The 16,408-nt window shown below is 38.0% G+C and overlaps 1 protein-coding gene across 1 annotated transcript in view; it reads right to left on the bottom strand.

Moving 5' to 3' along the window:
- Nucleotides 1-579: 579 nt before the first annotated feature.
- The window catches only part of TDP1 (tyrosyl-DNA phosphodiesterase 1), a 37,109-nt gene continuing 21,280 nt past the window's right edge, over nt 580-16,408 (bottom strand). The window contains exons 14-16 of the mRNA XM_064714751.1: nt 15,124-15,226; nt 6,481-6,595; nt 580-2,427 (exon numbers count right to left, since the gene is read on the bottom strand). Coding sequence (XP_064570821.1) covers nt 2,354-2,427; nt 6,481-6,595; nt 15,124-15,226 — 292 coding nt within the window. The 3' untranslated portion in view covers nt 580-2,353. The remainder of the gene's footprint in view (nt 2,428-6,480; nt 6,596-15,123; nt 15,227-16,408) is intronic.

Below are 16,408 nucleotides of genomic sequence, written 5' to 3' on the forward strand. Positions count from 1 at the left end.
GAAGACAGAACTCAGCCATTGCATACTCAACCAGCAAAGGCAGCAGAACTGAGTGAGCACCCTTTGTCCATACCTATGGCTCCATCCATCAAACCTGTTCAAGGGTGCCTTGGATTGGCACAGTGGGAAAAAGAGCCTTTAGCTGATTGCAACCATCAATGTGATTTTTTTGCTCAAAGGAATATGAACAATAACACTATTCAAAGGAATATCCAAGGTAAATTATTCAAGGTTATTGAGTTCCTCCTTATTTACATATTTTGTTAGTGTGGATTTTTGTGTTTGTCTTGGGCATAGCGATAGTTACTGCATTAAAGCAGGTAAGATCATCTGGCACAGTTTTGAAAGACACATGTACTACTGTCATTGATCATCAAAAATTGCAAATTCCCTTAATTTGTCAACTTTGATCTTGGCAGTGATTTAATCATCTCTTGAGAAGGTGTCTTTTTAAGGATATGCTCCCTATTAAAGGATAGAACAAGAGCAAGTTGATATTGACCGGAATCTTGAAAAAGAAAATGAGACTATGGCTTATTCTGAAGAATACTTTATTGTAAAACAGGTCACCATTCCCACTGCTCTTGGATAAATAGCTGGAAAAATTGGAGTGTGTGGACAGCAGGAACAGTGCAATCAGTCAGCCATCCATAACATTTAAGCAAGGTGGAATACAGAAATGCAGTGTGTTCACTGGCATAAGAAAAATAAAAAGTAACTTTTAGTTTCAGGTAAAAAACAAAAAAAGTAAGTAGTTAAACATGTTGCTGACATTTAATTAACCCCTAATCAAAGTGAATATCTTGCAAGCCTGAGCCCTGAATGCAATGCCATTACCCTCAGAACAGTCACTTGGCATCACTATCAGGAAACATGCTGCTTTCCCTACCCCTCAGCAGCACGAGCACACAGCTCCCTCGTGCCTGTGTGCAGGCATTTGGGGACAACACATTGGTCGTGGTAAGGCTTAGCATAATTGTAAAATAATAGGAAAGAAAAATCAATATATTTACCAATTCTGTTGATAATATTGACTGGCAGCCCTGTAATTAAGAAAGCTAACAGTCACTGAGTACCCCAATAATGATTACTAATAAGTGTCTGGTCAGAGCAGAATTATTATTACTATTATTAATGCATCATCAAATTACTTGGAAGACTCATGCAGACGTTTAGTTACTCTCATTGACAGTGTCAGTACTTTTTAATTAGAGGTCTCCTTTAGAGATGCTTAGCTGGTACACTTAACCAAAACTCACTGATTTTCTTTGGTGAAGCTCTGGAATGGCTGCAATGTACTCCTGAGCCAACTTTATGCCTAATGAAATATCCTGACAGAAAAGCAAATAAACCAGCCCTCCATTACTTTTGATACTGAACAAAAATTCTTCAGGAACATCATAACCTTGACACTAACAAACTAATTTGAACAATGTCTGACAACCCTCAGTGAAGGATTTTCCCCTAATATCCAATTTAAGCTTTACCTGGTGAAACTTCAGACTCCTCTTGTCCCCTCACTTGTTACCTGGGAGAAGAGGCTGATTGCTACCTGGCCACAACCTCCTTGCAGGTAATTGTAGAGAGCAGTAACATCTCTACTGAGACTCCATTTCTCCATGCTAAACATTCCTAGCTCCTCCAGTTATTCCTTGGAAGACTTGTGCTCCAGACTTTCCAACCAGCTCCATTGCCCTTCTCTGGACATGTTCCAGCCCCTCAATTTCTTGTCATGAGGGGCCCAAAACTGGACACGGCACTCGAGGTGTGGCCTCAAAAGTGCTGAGCATGGGGGGGACAATCACTGCCCTGGTCCTGCTGGCCACACTAATTTTGATACAAGCAATGTGTTCTATTAATGGGATGCTGTCAATTTTATCAAATACCTGGGAGTACACTTGCAAGATACAAGTTCCAACCCAATCTGAAATGTACACATTTAGAAGACAGAACAAAGGATATATTAACAAGATTGCCTTTATTTTAATTTGAATTTTACATATAATTTTTATTCCAGCTACTGGGATCAACTGACAGTCTCACAGAGCAGTAATTTAAAAATTAATTACAGCTATAAATGCAGAGAGACTCTCTGAGAACAGTTCTTGTCTTGAAAACCATATTAGGAACCACAGTAAAGAAAAAGCATATAAAAAGGTATTCAAAAAAGCAGGTTCACTTGTAATAATGTGGTTACAGATTCTCCAAGAATCTCTCCCTTATTAACATTTTAATGTTTCAACTACAAATAAGCCATTAGAGCAGACATTATAGCTTACAGGACAGAAACAAGCAGTTTTTGCAAGTCAGGCTCAGCGTCAGCAAGTGGAACATCACAGAGTACTGCAAACACTTATGATGGAACCCACATATTTCCATGTGTATCAGGGGCATCAGTGTAAGGAATATTCCAAATCCACGGTTGATCTGCAAACCAAAACAGAAACATACTCACAACAAATTGATTTATCAAATGCAAAATTTGATTCTCTTCCTCTTTTCCCTCTGGAGGGAAGAGGAAGGTCCAAATTCTCACTGATTTTCAATTAACATCATGTGCAATTTCAGTTTAGCGGACATTTGTTTTCTTTTTTTTTTTAAACTGTAAAACAGTTTTCAAAAGGCTTTGCTTTCCCCCAGATATTATTTTAAATATAGTTATAACACAACATGCTCACCAGCTGTATAAGACTTGTATTTCAGATAATATACAAGTACAGTAATGCAGCCAAATTTGGTATGGCCTAGTGCCAGCAAGTTTTGTGCTGCATCTCTCTTAACCCAATGTAATTATAAATAGGCACTGTAACATATGAATATTTTTCACAAGGACAGTAAGAATTCAGTACCTAAGAATGACACTGCCTGACCTCTGAAAAGTTCACATTTACCCCTCACTCCTTCAAACATTACATTTTCAGATGAGCTACATAAAATTTGCTCAAGGTAGCTATTATTGGTTTGGACCACACAGTTCCCTCCCACTTCTCAGAATACAGAAGCTCTTTCCATTCTTGGGAAAGAGAAAAGGCAACATAGCAAAAGTTAACTGCTAGCTCTGCAACCTGCTCTGTGCTCTTCCTCCTACCATACATGTGGCAGAAATGCAGCTGTTCTATGAATCCAAGGTATTATTCTACTCCTTGCAGGCTACTCCTACTGAAATACAGAAAAATCCTTTAACCCTTTTTTCAGTGATTTTTCTCAATTAAGAAATTTATGTAAATCTAGCCTGCTTCTTCTCTCCATGTACAAAATGAGCCCTGAAGGAATAGTGACATTAATCTGTAATATGCATAGATTAAACAGAATTGTACCAAGGATGACAGGAATAGCTATTGACTGAGATTACTTTTATCCAATTAAATTTACAGGATCCAATGACAACGCTTGACAATATAGGAAGTGAGAATTACTGTAGCAAGGAAAGGAGAATAAGAAAGTGACAAAATCAGTAATGAAGGGTTATATAAAGTACACAACAGCACATTGTGACAAGTACCATGGGAATTAAACATGGGCAGAGGGATCACTGCTACTAAGTACTCATTATTACTTGCCACAGGAGTGTTCATTCTCATACTGTAGTTCCATGTTGCAGTAAAACACATCCCAGCTATGCAAATGTTTTAAAACGTGTCTACTTACAGCAGGAAGAGAGCAGTAGGGTAGGTGGTTGGTTTTTTGTTACAATGGACAGGTGATTTCAAAGCAAATAAAAAATAAAAGGCACCAGAAACCAGAAGAAATAGCACTTAAGTCACAGTGCACTGCCAAGAAAGCTCTCTAGGTTTCTGGCCCAACTACAAGATATCTAGACTTTGAGTCATCTCTTAAAAAGAAAAAAAAGTAGCACCATTATTTCCCTACACTTGTTTTATCAGTCTCCTGCTGGAGAGCCATGTGCACCTTTGGTATTTTAGGTGAATACCTTACCAGATAGTAAACATTAACAGTTAAAAAAATGGGTACAGAATAAAGCAAATGTTGGGAAAAGCATTGCGGATTTCAAACATACATTCAGATTTAAGCACTGACCTCTATCTATGACATCAGAATAAATCCAGTCCCACTCAAGCACTGGAATCTGTCACTCAAGAGTACATTATGCAGCTTAGACCTATCCATCTTCCCTACTTTCCTACCATCTGGCAGTGACTCTGCTTAATTCAGCAAAACATGCAGGCAGAGAAAAACTTCAGATGTACAGAAATAACTCCAGTCACCTCCTTAAAGCATGCTGAGAGGTCTCAATCCCTAATTTAGCTCTTTCTAATTGCAGCTATCTAAATAAAATTTGCTCAAGGTAGCTATTATTGTACTTGGAACTTTGTTCTGTTAATGGGATGCTGTTGATTTTCTAAAACAGCTGACAGTATTTTAATAAGTCATGTGTAGAACTATTGCTGATACAAATTATAATTCAGTTATTTATAAAATGGAAGGTTGAATTTTAAACTATTCATCACTTTTAATAGGACCTATAACAGCAAGAGAAAGGCAATGACTGTGCACAAATACTGTATGATGGCAGCTGTTTACTGTTGCACATGAAAATGACTGACAAACTTCGCAAAGTTAATTCCTTTGACCTTCTCAGGTGGGAGGGGGTGGAAACAAAAGCCCCAATAATTTTTAAGTGTCCTTAACATACCTACCTTTCACACATTTCAAGATCAGTGATTCATTTCTGATACCCCAACTGCTCCTCACTGGAGTCAATGTTATCTACTAGGCTGGTACCACAGCTTCACTCCTGCTTCATTTACAAGCAGCAGAACTCCAGCAGTGGAGTTGGCACTCAGTAAAATAAATGGAGCCATTCCTGTCCCACTGCTACTTAAACATTGTCTGAAAGCTCAGGTGGAGCACTGTTTCAGTTATACTCACATTTTTGAACATTCTCTCACAACTTAAAAGACCACCACATTTTACGTAAAGGTAGAGAGGCTCTGGAGAACAAGACAAGTTCTTTTTGAGTAACACCTGAGTATCACTCAAAGAATCCATGCTGGCAGGCCACCTCAAGCCTTCATGTTCTCATAAAGATGACAGATGGCAGTACACTCAGAACTAGGCACACACAATTGAATAGCAAAGGATAAAACACAAAGAAAGCACCTTTGTGATCCTCTTCCTATGGGTGTATTTTGCACTGTGAGTGGAGATCTGGATGAGAGAACTCCTGGTTGATTTCTAAGCCCAGAGACTGGATTCTTACCTCTACTTAATTTAAAAAGAAAGCTTCAAAGCAACAAGTATTCACATATATAGAAAGGTTGCAAGTAACCAGACTTCAAGTCATTCTACACGGCAAACTCACTCCTTGCTGCATGAATCTGGAAAGTTCTTCCTTAAGCGTTTGCAAAAGGTGCAGCCTGCACTTCAGTCTCTCTTGTCCCCTCCCTCTGGATGAGCATGGCATTTGAAAAGGAACTAGTGTTGTTCCTCTCAATGCAAAAATCATACTTAAAGATCTCAAGGAGGAGGAAAGGCAGATGGGGAACAAATGTGGGATCTATATGAATATTCACAAACAAAGTGATGATTTCTGAATACCAGGACAATGACCACTTGTTTGGGAAGAAAAAAAAAATATAAAAAAGCACCACCCACTACTGCAGCTTTAAACACAGGATTTGCTTTGTTTCTCAACAAAGTGCTGATGTGATGAGGAAAAAAAAAGTATTTTGCACTTTTTTGAGACTTTCCCCAAATTGTTATTAAAAAACCTTGATATACTTCGAGTTCCCTCCACACAACAGATGATTTCCTCAGTCAGTAAACCTTGTAATATCTAAATCACAAATGAAGTGAAACTCCTTGACTACAGTAAGCAACTTCTATTGGCAAGAGAGATAACAGCAATACTGCAACTGAGATGTGATGATGGGAGCTCAATAAGAAAATGTTATACAACAAAAACGTTATACAACAAAATCTCAGTACTCATTTAGAAGATTCTACAAAAAAATAAAAATCTGAGTACTGTTGAAGACACAAAGTTTTATTTATAGGCTATTGTGTGCATGATTGCCAAACACCAGACTGGATAATTTTCAGCTTCCCTTCCAAGGAACTCTCAATTCATACTGCTGGTCTATAGGTTTCATTTATCTTAGTATCATCAATACATTGAGCTTTGCAATAGTCTTTTATTATGACAGCCTGAATCTGTAGGTTAACTACAGAGACCTTCAGGACATTGATGTATCTTTATGATTTATCTAAATATTGAGTAGTACTGTCAGCTACCAGTTTTTAATTTTTTAAATGTTTTGCCCTAAAGACACATGTGCTGACCACAAATGGCCTTCTGCTGTTCAGCTGACTATTGAAGGTGATCAACTGCAATTGCTCAAAACAGCAATGTGAAAAGAGTTAATAATGTACATGTTGCACACAACAAATGTTATCTGCTAAAAATTAATGAGGTCATGCAGAATACAAGCCTACTTTTCCTCTGAAGTCACACCTTACCTTTGCTTCCATACTTTTCTGGTGGGAGGTCATAAGGTACAGGAAAATGTGTTGCTGAATCTTTCCTTTCTGGAAGCTTTTCCTTTCCTACATGAAAGTAACCTTTGTCCAATCCCTATGAAAGAACAGAAAAATACAGAAGAAAATATTCATTAGTTTCTGGGACAAAGACAAACTTAATCTACAATAGATGCTTTCTCAGTGCACTATTTTAATGAACAAAACTTTCTGCCTCCTTTACTGAGATTGGATACTTCATGAAGCACCTTAACTCAGCTTCTCTTACTTCTACTATTTCAGCTCTTCTCTTTTTATTACATCCATTGGCTTGGCCATGTGGGTCCATATTGGATACATTCTGCCTTCTCAGGCCCCTACACATACACCAATTTACTTTCATGTTCACTAGGTGAACTCCTTCAGTGTTCAATATTTAACTGAAGTGAAAAGCTTCTAAAATTTGTCTTTGCTGTTTAGCTTCATTCTGACCACGTTAACTGGATGCTCATTATGTTTCATGGACTAAACCAGATATCACTTTGTGTTATAGAAGCAAGTCTTCAAATCTGTGCTTTTCAGACATGTTGGGTAACATCATCCACAGACAAAAAAATTAATGAAGATTTGAAACTGCTTGCATAAAATCTTCAAAGACTAGACATATTAGAATGGCAGCATTACTGTCAAACAAGGTTAAGGACTAAAAAAAGAAAAATGCAATACAGTACAAAGGTAGACACATTTAAAATGATTCGAGTAACTTGGGCAGATGGTATTGCTTAGCTACTTCTCCAGAGAAATTGGATCCCAACTGTAGTGAGCTACATGAAAGCAAAATCTCTTAGTTGTGAGCTTTTAAATAGCTTACTGTCAATCAAGTAGTTTGATTAGAACAGACTAGAAATTTAAAGGCTATCAAGTTTCTTTATTTATAAGATATTACTGACAACTATTTTTCTTTCTAAAATAAAAGAATAGTTTGGGTTGGAAGGGATCTTCAAAAGTCATCTAGGTCAATCCCTGTACACTGTGCAGGGACATGTCCCACCAGCAGCAGGTTGCTCAGAGCCCCATCCAACCTGATCCTGAATGTTCCCAGGGATGGGCTATCTACCATCTCTCAGGGCAACCTGTGCCAATGTTTCTCTACCCTCAAAGAATTTCTTCCTTAGCTCTAGTCTAAATATACCCTCTTCTAGTTTAGAACCACTGCCCCTTGTCCTGTCCCTACAGCTCCTGTTAAAAAGTCTGTCCCCACCTTTCTTATAAGCCCCCTTTCAGTTATAAAAGGCTGCAATAAAGTTTCCCTGGAGCCTTCTCTTCTCCAGGCTGAAGAACCCCAAGCTCTCTCTGTCTTTTCCCATAGCAGAGGTGCTCCAGCTCTGACCATTTCTGTGTCTCTTCTCTGGACTCAGTCCAACAGGTCCTTCCTGGGCTGGGACCCCAGGGCTGGATGCAGCCCTGCAGGTGGGCTCTCACCAGAGCAGAGCAGAGGGGCAGAATCCCCTCCCTGCCCTGCTGCCCAGGCTGCTCTGGATGCAGCCCAGGACACAACTGGCTCTCTGGGCTGCTCATGTCCAGTTATTAACTTACACTTTATTCAAGCTCTGTGGTCCACCCGTCTGAGTTTCACAGCATTACTGTTTTGTGATAGTACAAGCAAGCATCCTAATTGCCAAAAAAATCCCATGGTATTCAAACACACACACTGTCTGAATGGAGAGTCCCAGCTATACACAATACTGCAAGTCTTTCTTCACTGGAGTTTTATGCCATCAAATGCCATCATTTTAAGTAGGAGACAGCAGCATCCACATGACCACAAAAAGCATGGGAATCAATGCAGCCTTATGCCTTTTTCTTTAATATTCAAGAAGAATAGTAACCTAGAAAAAGGAGAGCTGCCAAAGACAATGTCAGACAGCAGTTCTAGCAAGTCAGTTCAAGAATCTCCTTTAGAATAGAGATGCATCTTTTGTCTCATGACCCAAAGTAAGAACTATAGGTTATGATTTAAGAAACATGGTATATTATTTCAAGGACTAGGACAAAGCCACTGACCTTTAAATGAAAGAACAGAAGAAACAACAAGGTCCATGCTAAAGGACTGCATGAAAGAAAATGCAGTTTGAACTTCCCTTTCTTATATAATTTCAGTCAGATATTTTGATAAATCTGCATTAAAACCAGGCTACAGCATTTTGTGGAACTTAAGCCTTAAGGTAACAAGTAATATGTTCAAAACAGACCAATGTAAATATGCAAGATTATTTTTAAAAGCTCATAAACATCTAAGGGTTTGAAAATTACTGGAAAAAGTTCATAATTACTTACACAAAATGCAATCAAGTTGTGTAGACTTACTTCCAATGAATTTGAATCACTCAGGGATTGGTAGAAATATCATGTAAAGATGCAAAAACCATACTTCTGTTTGTAGTTGAAAGAACATGAAGTATGCCAGAGATTTTACAGCTCACAAACAACAGGAACTTTGTAAGTGGTGGTGGTGCTGAAATATATTTTTTCATAACTCACAGCAGTCAGGTTGCACTTGGCAGGAGGGTCTGGGTGGTGTGTATTCCTAGGTACTACTCACAAGATGGCATTTAAATTGTCAGCATGTATGTGACATGTATGAGGTCTGATTGCCCAGACACCCCACGAGCTTCTCTGGTCTTCTACATCACATACAGAAGAAATGTGGAACAGCAGGGAAGGTTCCTCTGCCGTACTGTGAGATGGTTTTATGCTACAACAAACTCCACGTGCCTGATCGACAGCACCACAATTACAAAGCTGCTGCCTGGCACCATCTGAGTCGGACATTTGTGAAACCCTTATTATCACAAAGCACAGTGTAAAACACAACCCACCTCAGCCTCTACCTACAAAGTAAGGACACTTTTCATCTGGTTTTGTTCCTCCCTGTTATCCATTGTTTTCTTCAACCTAGCAGTATTTTTGTTTCTGCTTGATTTCTTCTACATTCCATGCCCTGTTACTTCTTCAGCGTTTTTCTTTCCAGGCATTTTACCTCCTTCTCTTGTTCTACAACTTCGGTTTTCTCTGCCTTTTCTTCCTCAGTACTCAGCAAATATATTTCCCTTTCCTCTGATGCTGTCCCCCAGTGCAGCCTGACTCAGTTCATCCCAGAACAGTTTTATTTGTCTGTCAGAACTTAACCTATAGAGATCTTCCATTCAGGAAATATTCATCTAAGAAAAGACATTTGTTTTTTCTCAGAACACACTAGAGTAAGTGTCTAGTTTGTGGAATACATTCTTTAACAAGGCTCTCTGAGGAGATTCACATGCCTTTAAAAATAACTCGTGTCTATCTTCACACAGAAATTGAAGTAAGTCACACTTTGTCTGTTTTGAGCATTTCCTGAATGTTGACAGCTCTCACTGCTGTTTCCAAAAAACAAACCAGCAGGATCTTGCAGAAAATAATTTTGTCTGACTTATAAATTTTCCTCAGCCATATTCTATTCTTTCAGAGTTTTTCCCTCAGCAGCTTTATTTTGCTCTTTGACTGCTGCTTACAGCAATACATTTTGAAATGCTGATAAATACATATATCAATTGGGAAAGATTTTTTTTGTACTTTTAAAACTTTAGGTGCTGATAGGGCTTCTATTAGTAGCTTAGCATCATACATTGAAAAAGCAGACACTGGGAAAAATGGGAAAAGAAGTTTAACAGCTCTTAAAATAGTGTCTTCCAGTTTTTGCATGGTTTTTTTTGCCCCAAACACAAAGCAGATTGCAGGCTGTAAAAAAAGAGATCACAAGATAAAGGTAAGAATTGCTAGCCCTACTGAAGTGGGAATTAAGACTGATACCATTTCAGAATTTTGATACTACTAAAGTAATTTTTAACAGGAGACAACTATTATCCCACTGGATGATTATGGGATTGATGTTTCCAATGCCACTAACAGAAACATAGTCCTTTTTGGCAAAACTACTTAAAAACTTGCTGGTTTCAGCAGCAAAGAATTAAGGATGCACACAAACTACAGGGGCCAGGCTCATCAGGCCAGCAGAATACACAACAAAATCCTTCCTCAACACTGGGCACAATTATTCCAAAGAGAGCTTTATCCAACTGTACCAGAAGATGTATGTATTTTTTTTTTAATAGGAAGCCAACAGTGACAAACTCAGGTATCTAAACCTGGAGGTTCTTGGTTTGGAATGTATGTGTCTGGGTGTCTTTAATACTGGAATTTGAAAACCTTGTGGCAGTTCTGTGAACACTTAAAGCAAGGTTTAGCATCTTGAAGTCTACATACAAAACCTTGGTTTACTTACATTGTATTAGCTTTCCCACTCCATTTCACATGGGATGAAAGACTTCATCTAAAACTAGAGAAACCAAAGAAGAAAGTGGTACTACATTGCCTTGGAAGCTGATATTACAGTCAAAGAGCTGAACCAGCTTGATTTTGGTTCTGCTCTAAGTTGAGCTATGACAGAAGGTGCCTGGCTCAGTTATTCAAATGCAGTACAAATTTAAGCAGTTCAGTTCTGAAAATCACATGCTAATGCCTGGCTGATCTCTGATCCAGTTCACCCAGACCCAGAGTCAAGTACAAAACAGCACTTCACTCCAGTGAGTATTCAACATCAAATACAGCACTTCAGAATCTGAAATATTGTTGTTAGTTGTCTGAGTTTGATTATGTAGATATAATTACAGGATTTGATAGCACTAGGTAGGCAATTATGGGTAGGTTTCCAGTTTAATAGCATCTGTTATATTTTTCTGAGCTTGTATTTCTAAAAGCTGACTGAGCCAGTATCATATTCAACAAACCTCTAAAAAGATATAAGTATTTCACAAATTTTTATACTATTTTACAGGTCAAGCTCAAATTATCTTAGCATCTTATCAGACACAGAAGCTGTGAGGAAGAACCATTTACTTAAAAGGCTTTCCATTAGTCACTTCCAAGACTTTTCAAACAAAATAATTACTGGAACATGTTTCCCAGAACTCCATACTTTTTGGTCATTGCATTCTCACTGCATGTTTTACCTGTTAAAGATGTACTTTATCTCAGCCTCTGGAAAGGAATCCCCAGCAGCTGAAAGAGCAAGTTGAAAAAGAGAGAGTGTGGATGTAGGAGGTGAGAAATGGAGATGGAAAGGGAAATGTAGTTCAAATACAGGACAATCTTACTTATAATAAACATTATTTTTTACTGAACAGAAGCTTGTGATCTAATGCCAGCATCAGCTGATTTTTCCCTAAACACTAAAACTGTAAATGATAACAGCTGTTACTATATTGGGAACAACCATTCAACATATTTCAGAGAGTCTGTATTAGCACACTAAGACCAAGATCCAACCCCAAAGTATAATTCTGGAAGCATTCTTAAAAAAAGACAAAAGCTGGCAGTCAGCTGATAGCAAGTGAGGAACGACCCACTTCCAAATTTGTATTCAGCAGAAAATAGAAGGCACAAACTGCAGAGCTAGAGAAGTTCTTAAGATAAGTGACATGAAGTGTGTGCTATGCAAACACACCAGGATGGCCAAGTAGTCCCAGGTGCTGGATTAAGGCTCCAGTCTTTTCTGGGACATGGGTTCAACTTCCATCACAGCCAGGAATATTTTAATTGGATTGGATTTTATGATCTTAAAGGTCTTTTCCCAGCCTAAATGATTCTATGCTAAGTCTTAACTTCTACCAGAATACTTGTCATGAACTTTGTGACAATACTGCAAGAAATAACCTAAAGAAACAGAACTATCAGAAACTGGCAGCATTAAATCAGCATTCTGATAGCTAGAGCATGGTGAGTCCCTTGAGGCCTAGGAAAGCTCAGTTATGTTTCAAAGCACTTCATGTAGTTTATATTTTGCATAGCTTTAGCTGTGAACAAGCATTTCTGTTTCTAAAAATTTTAGTCTATTCCCAGTTCTCTGTTATCTTCACTTAAAACTACCCCACCACATAGCACTCTAAAACCACAATGAACCAGTGTGACAAGCAGACAAGTTATCAAAGAAGCACTTTTTATGCAGTTTAACTGCAGGGCATATGCATAAGAAATTCATAAACTAAGCAGTGCAACTTGAGTATCAGATGACTGCATGTACATAAGCTCAGTATCAGTATTTGTCTGACTACCTCCTTGTTACCAAGAGTCTCTGCAGGCATGCACTTCTCAAGGAAGAAAGGAAAGCAGCTGCAGTGTTTCTCCCTGCTTTGCTCCCACATACATTGTGGGATATCACACATGTGATAATCAGGTGACCTCTTCTGGTTGCCAGTCCTCACAATTAATTATCAATATGTAGGAAACTAGGAGAAGAACTAAGTATTCTCTTCCAAAATACATACCGTTCTATATTCTTGCAAGTTTTAAAAGAGCTTCAATTAAGTTATGCTCTGAGAGGTCTGAAACTCAAACACAAGATCATCTTGTGCACACTGACAGCTTTTAGTACAGCCTGTAGGAATTATAAAAAACCATAGGAGCTTTCCATAGTTCACAAAGACAAGAGAGGTGAGGGCTGTAGAGAGAAAGCATTGTATTCACACCATGGTTAGCTAACCCATTACACACCACTTTGTAAAAATACAGCAGGCCAAACAGACCCAGTGAGGAGAACCCTGAGAACATCATTATGTAATAGTTTTATATCTGGATCTGTTTCTCTAGAATCATATTTGCATTTTAAGTACAACCTTTGTCCCTCTACTTACCACCCTCCCAACCCAAATGATACAGAGGGGAAAAAAAAAATTGAGAAAAATAAAAGTGATCAAAAAATCTCCCCCCTAGGAACAACTGAGCAGGATAAGAACTCATCATTCTAGACAAAGATAAAGGTGTCTGGAAAGAGGGGTATGCAAAGGATGATTAGGGATCACATGGGTCTTGCATCTTTCAGTGCAAGGAAAACATCCTTCAAATGAGTAACTTTCAGAACTGCCTCATGTGACATTATTACATTGTGGAACTCAGCCAGAGCAGACTGTGACTGCCAAAAGCCTACAGACATTTAAGAGCAGACAAGAGATGCTCACAGAATAGGCCTCTAAGTCATGAAATATGCAGGGACAAACTACTACATGAATGCCTGGCCATTATAATTTCACCCAGCATGGACCTGTTATAGCAAGCCCACAGAAGGGCCACAAAGACCATCAGAGGGCTGGAGCACCTCTCCTACAAAGACATGCTGAGAAAGTTATTATTAGAAAGTTACATGACTGTGTCATCTGGTGATCAGTTATGTTTATACAAACCCCTTAATTTACTAGGTACAAATACACCAGTACCATAGATTCTTTGCCTGGCAACACCCAGAGATAGCCAACTGGAAGCTGGAGTACCCAACTCCCAAGAACATTAATTTATCCCTTTCAGGTCAGTTGCTGTTAAAAATTTTTGCACAGCTTTGTTTGCCCAGTGCTTCATTATTCTGTTATTAACAGTTGTTTACACAAATGGTGTTTCCTTTTTTAGAGCTTATTGATATAAAAAATAATGCTTCCTGCTATAAGAAGCTGTAGGATTTTTTGTTTCACTCTCTGATAAACACAATTTCTTCCCCTAAACCATGCTGGAGAAAAGCATCTCTAAGGTTCATGATATCAGAGACCTCACTACTATGCAAACTCATTATAAACGTCAAGACTGAGATGCAGGAATTCTTTAGCTGCACTCAGAAACCATCAATCTTAATATGCAATCTCAGGAGACTACAATTATCCAGTTAGGGTAGGCAAACATTTTTACAATTCCATAATATCAGTAAATATTCATTTGGGACTACATTACTAATCAGTAGAAATGACAGAACATTATGTGATCATCTGTGAACATTATCTAGGAAATAAATACTCTTTATCAGCAAAATATTTCTAAGGACTTTTAGCATACAAATACCTTTCCACAGAAAATTGCAGTGGTCTTCCCTGGAAAGAAGAAATTTCACACAGGAAGAAGTCTGAATGCTTTGTGATCACAGACTAACTGCTGTTGAGAACATTTTGGTACTGTCAGCTCATCAGAGAGAAGGAGGAATCAGCCACATCTTGCATCTCCTCCCATCAGGTAACAGACAAAACCCAATCTAAACAAAGAAGGGAAGCTTTTTTCTTAAATACAATGTGTAATTAAGGACTTTCTAGCACAGGATTTCATAGAGGGCTAAAAACCAGCAAATGTAGATCAATAAAGAACTTGATATTAAGAGAGAGTCACGTGACTGCAAATGCATTTCAGAGAATGACCAAGAGCAGCAACTGGGGCAAGATTAGGAATAATTTCTCAAGTTACAACACACACACCTTACATTAATGTGAATATGCACTCACAGGCCAGTTTTAAAAAGCCCAAAAGAAGAGATTTGATCATCCTTTCCAATAACATTTAGGTATATGTTACAATTTCAAAATATTATTGCCTGTCAGTAAGAGGAAAAAAGCCATAATACCAAATCCATACTTGCTGTGTAGGAAAACAAGACTATGAATACCTCACAAATTTGATTTCCTATTAACCTTATCTGGAAATACAGAACCTACTGATCACATTATTCAGTTATGCTTGTATTCATAACTATTTGCAGATTTTCATGATATCCCAGGATTTGTGCTTGAACTATGGACTTACAAATGCTGAAGGCAGGAAAAGAACTCCAAGTTCGTAGGAACGGATCATCAGCTGGCTGCCATTTTTCTCCAGAGCTCCCCAGGCTGCTTTAGATAGATTGGCACTATGAAGAGAAACATTTTAGTGAGGCACAATCTTCAATGCAGAAAATGTTTAAAGAACATAGCCTAGCAATGTCCTTCTAGCAGGAGAACTTAAATTCAATCAGAATAGTCTTCTCACAAAAAGTGACTTGGTTGTTATTCCTTGTTGTTATTTTTACAGCACAGTGGGAGCAACAGAGACAATATGTAGAAAGGCATTCATACAACACATGTGGATAATTATACAAGCCTATTTCTGTCATACAGATCTACAAGACAAATTCAGCCTTTTGAATCTTCTCTGCACATTTCAGAAAGGAATTTGGTACTGGTAAATAGCTTCAATTTGATGACTCAAGCAGATTAAAGGCTACCTCAGTTAGGACTAGCTACAATACCTTCAGTACAGAGTGGGTTTGCATTTTACATTTTACTATAGAGTGTTAAACAGTATCTTTTGCTCTTGGCATTTTGTTCTTGGATCTATTTATGATAAATACTTAAGAGGTTTTACGATAACAAATACAAAGAGGTTTTGTTTCAATTTGTTATTCAGCACCATGCTGTATTTAATCTTTCATCAGTATCTACTACAGAGGAGACCAATTTGGGAGTCAAAAATATATGCAATTCTGTTGTCAAAATCTACTTCTACAGCACAATATGAAATTTACACCTTATGCTTCAACTGATGGACATATTGGATACTGTTTGGTAACAGCAAATGGTGGAGCAGAAGAAACATGAGAAGAAAATAAAGCAACCATGAATTTCTGTATTAGATGGAGTGAGCATCAGATTTAAACTAATCATTACCACTATTGCAAGCAACAGTATCTATGAGTGATGAAATTTAAAGAGACTAAATATAAAGAGAAAGAAATATTAAAGTAACTGAGCATTTAAGAGTAAGGACAGATCATAATCTGTCGAATATAGGGTGGCATAAAAACTGAAACATATCTGTATTTTTCATTTACAACAAGACATTCTCCCTTCAAGTCAAGAAATTCTTGCTTCCTCTTATGGCTTTTTTAACAACTAAACAACAGAAATATAAAGCTTGTACTTCCAGGCAGACTGCTAAGCAACACAATCTGACAAAAGATCAGATTCCAAATTCTATGTTTTATTACAGTAGGGTAGCCCAAGTACAACTTCAGCTAACCCAAACTCTGTTTTGTAGAAACCAGCACATTCAT

Source organism: Zonotrichia leucophrys, chromosome 5 (assembly GCF_028769735.1).
Source record: "Zonotrichia leucophrys gambelii isolate GWCS_2022_RI chromosome 5, RI_Zleu_2.0, whole genome shotgun sequence".
Taxonomy (NCBI): domain Eukaryota; kingdom Metazoa; phylum Chordata; class Aves; order Passeriformes; family Passerellidae; genus Zonotrichia; species Zonotrichia leucophrys.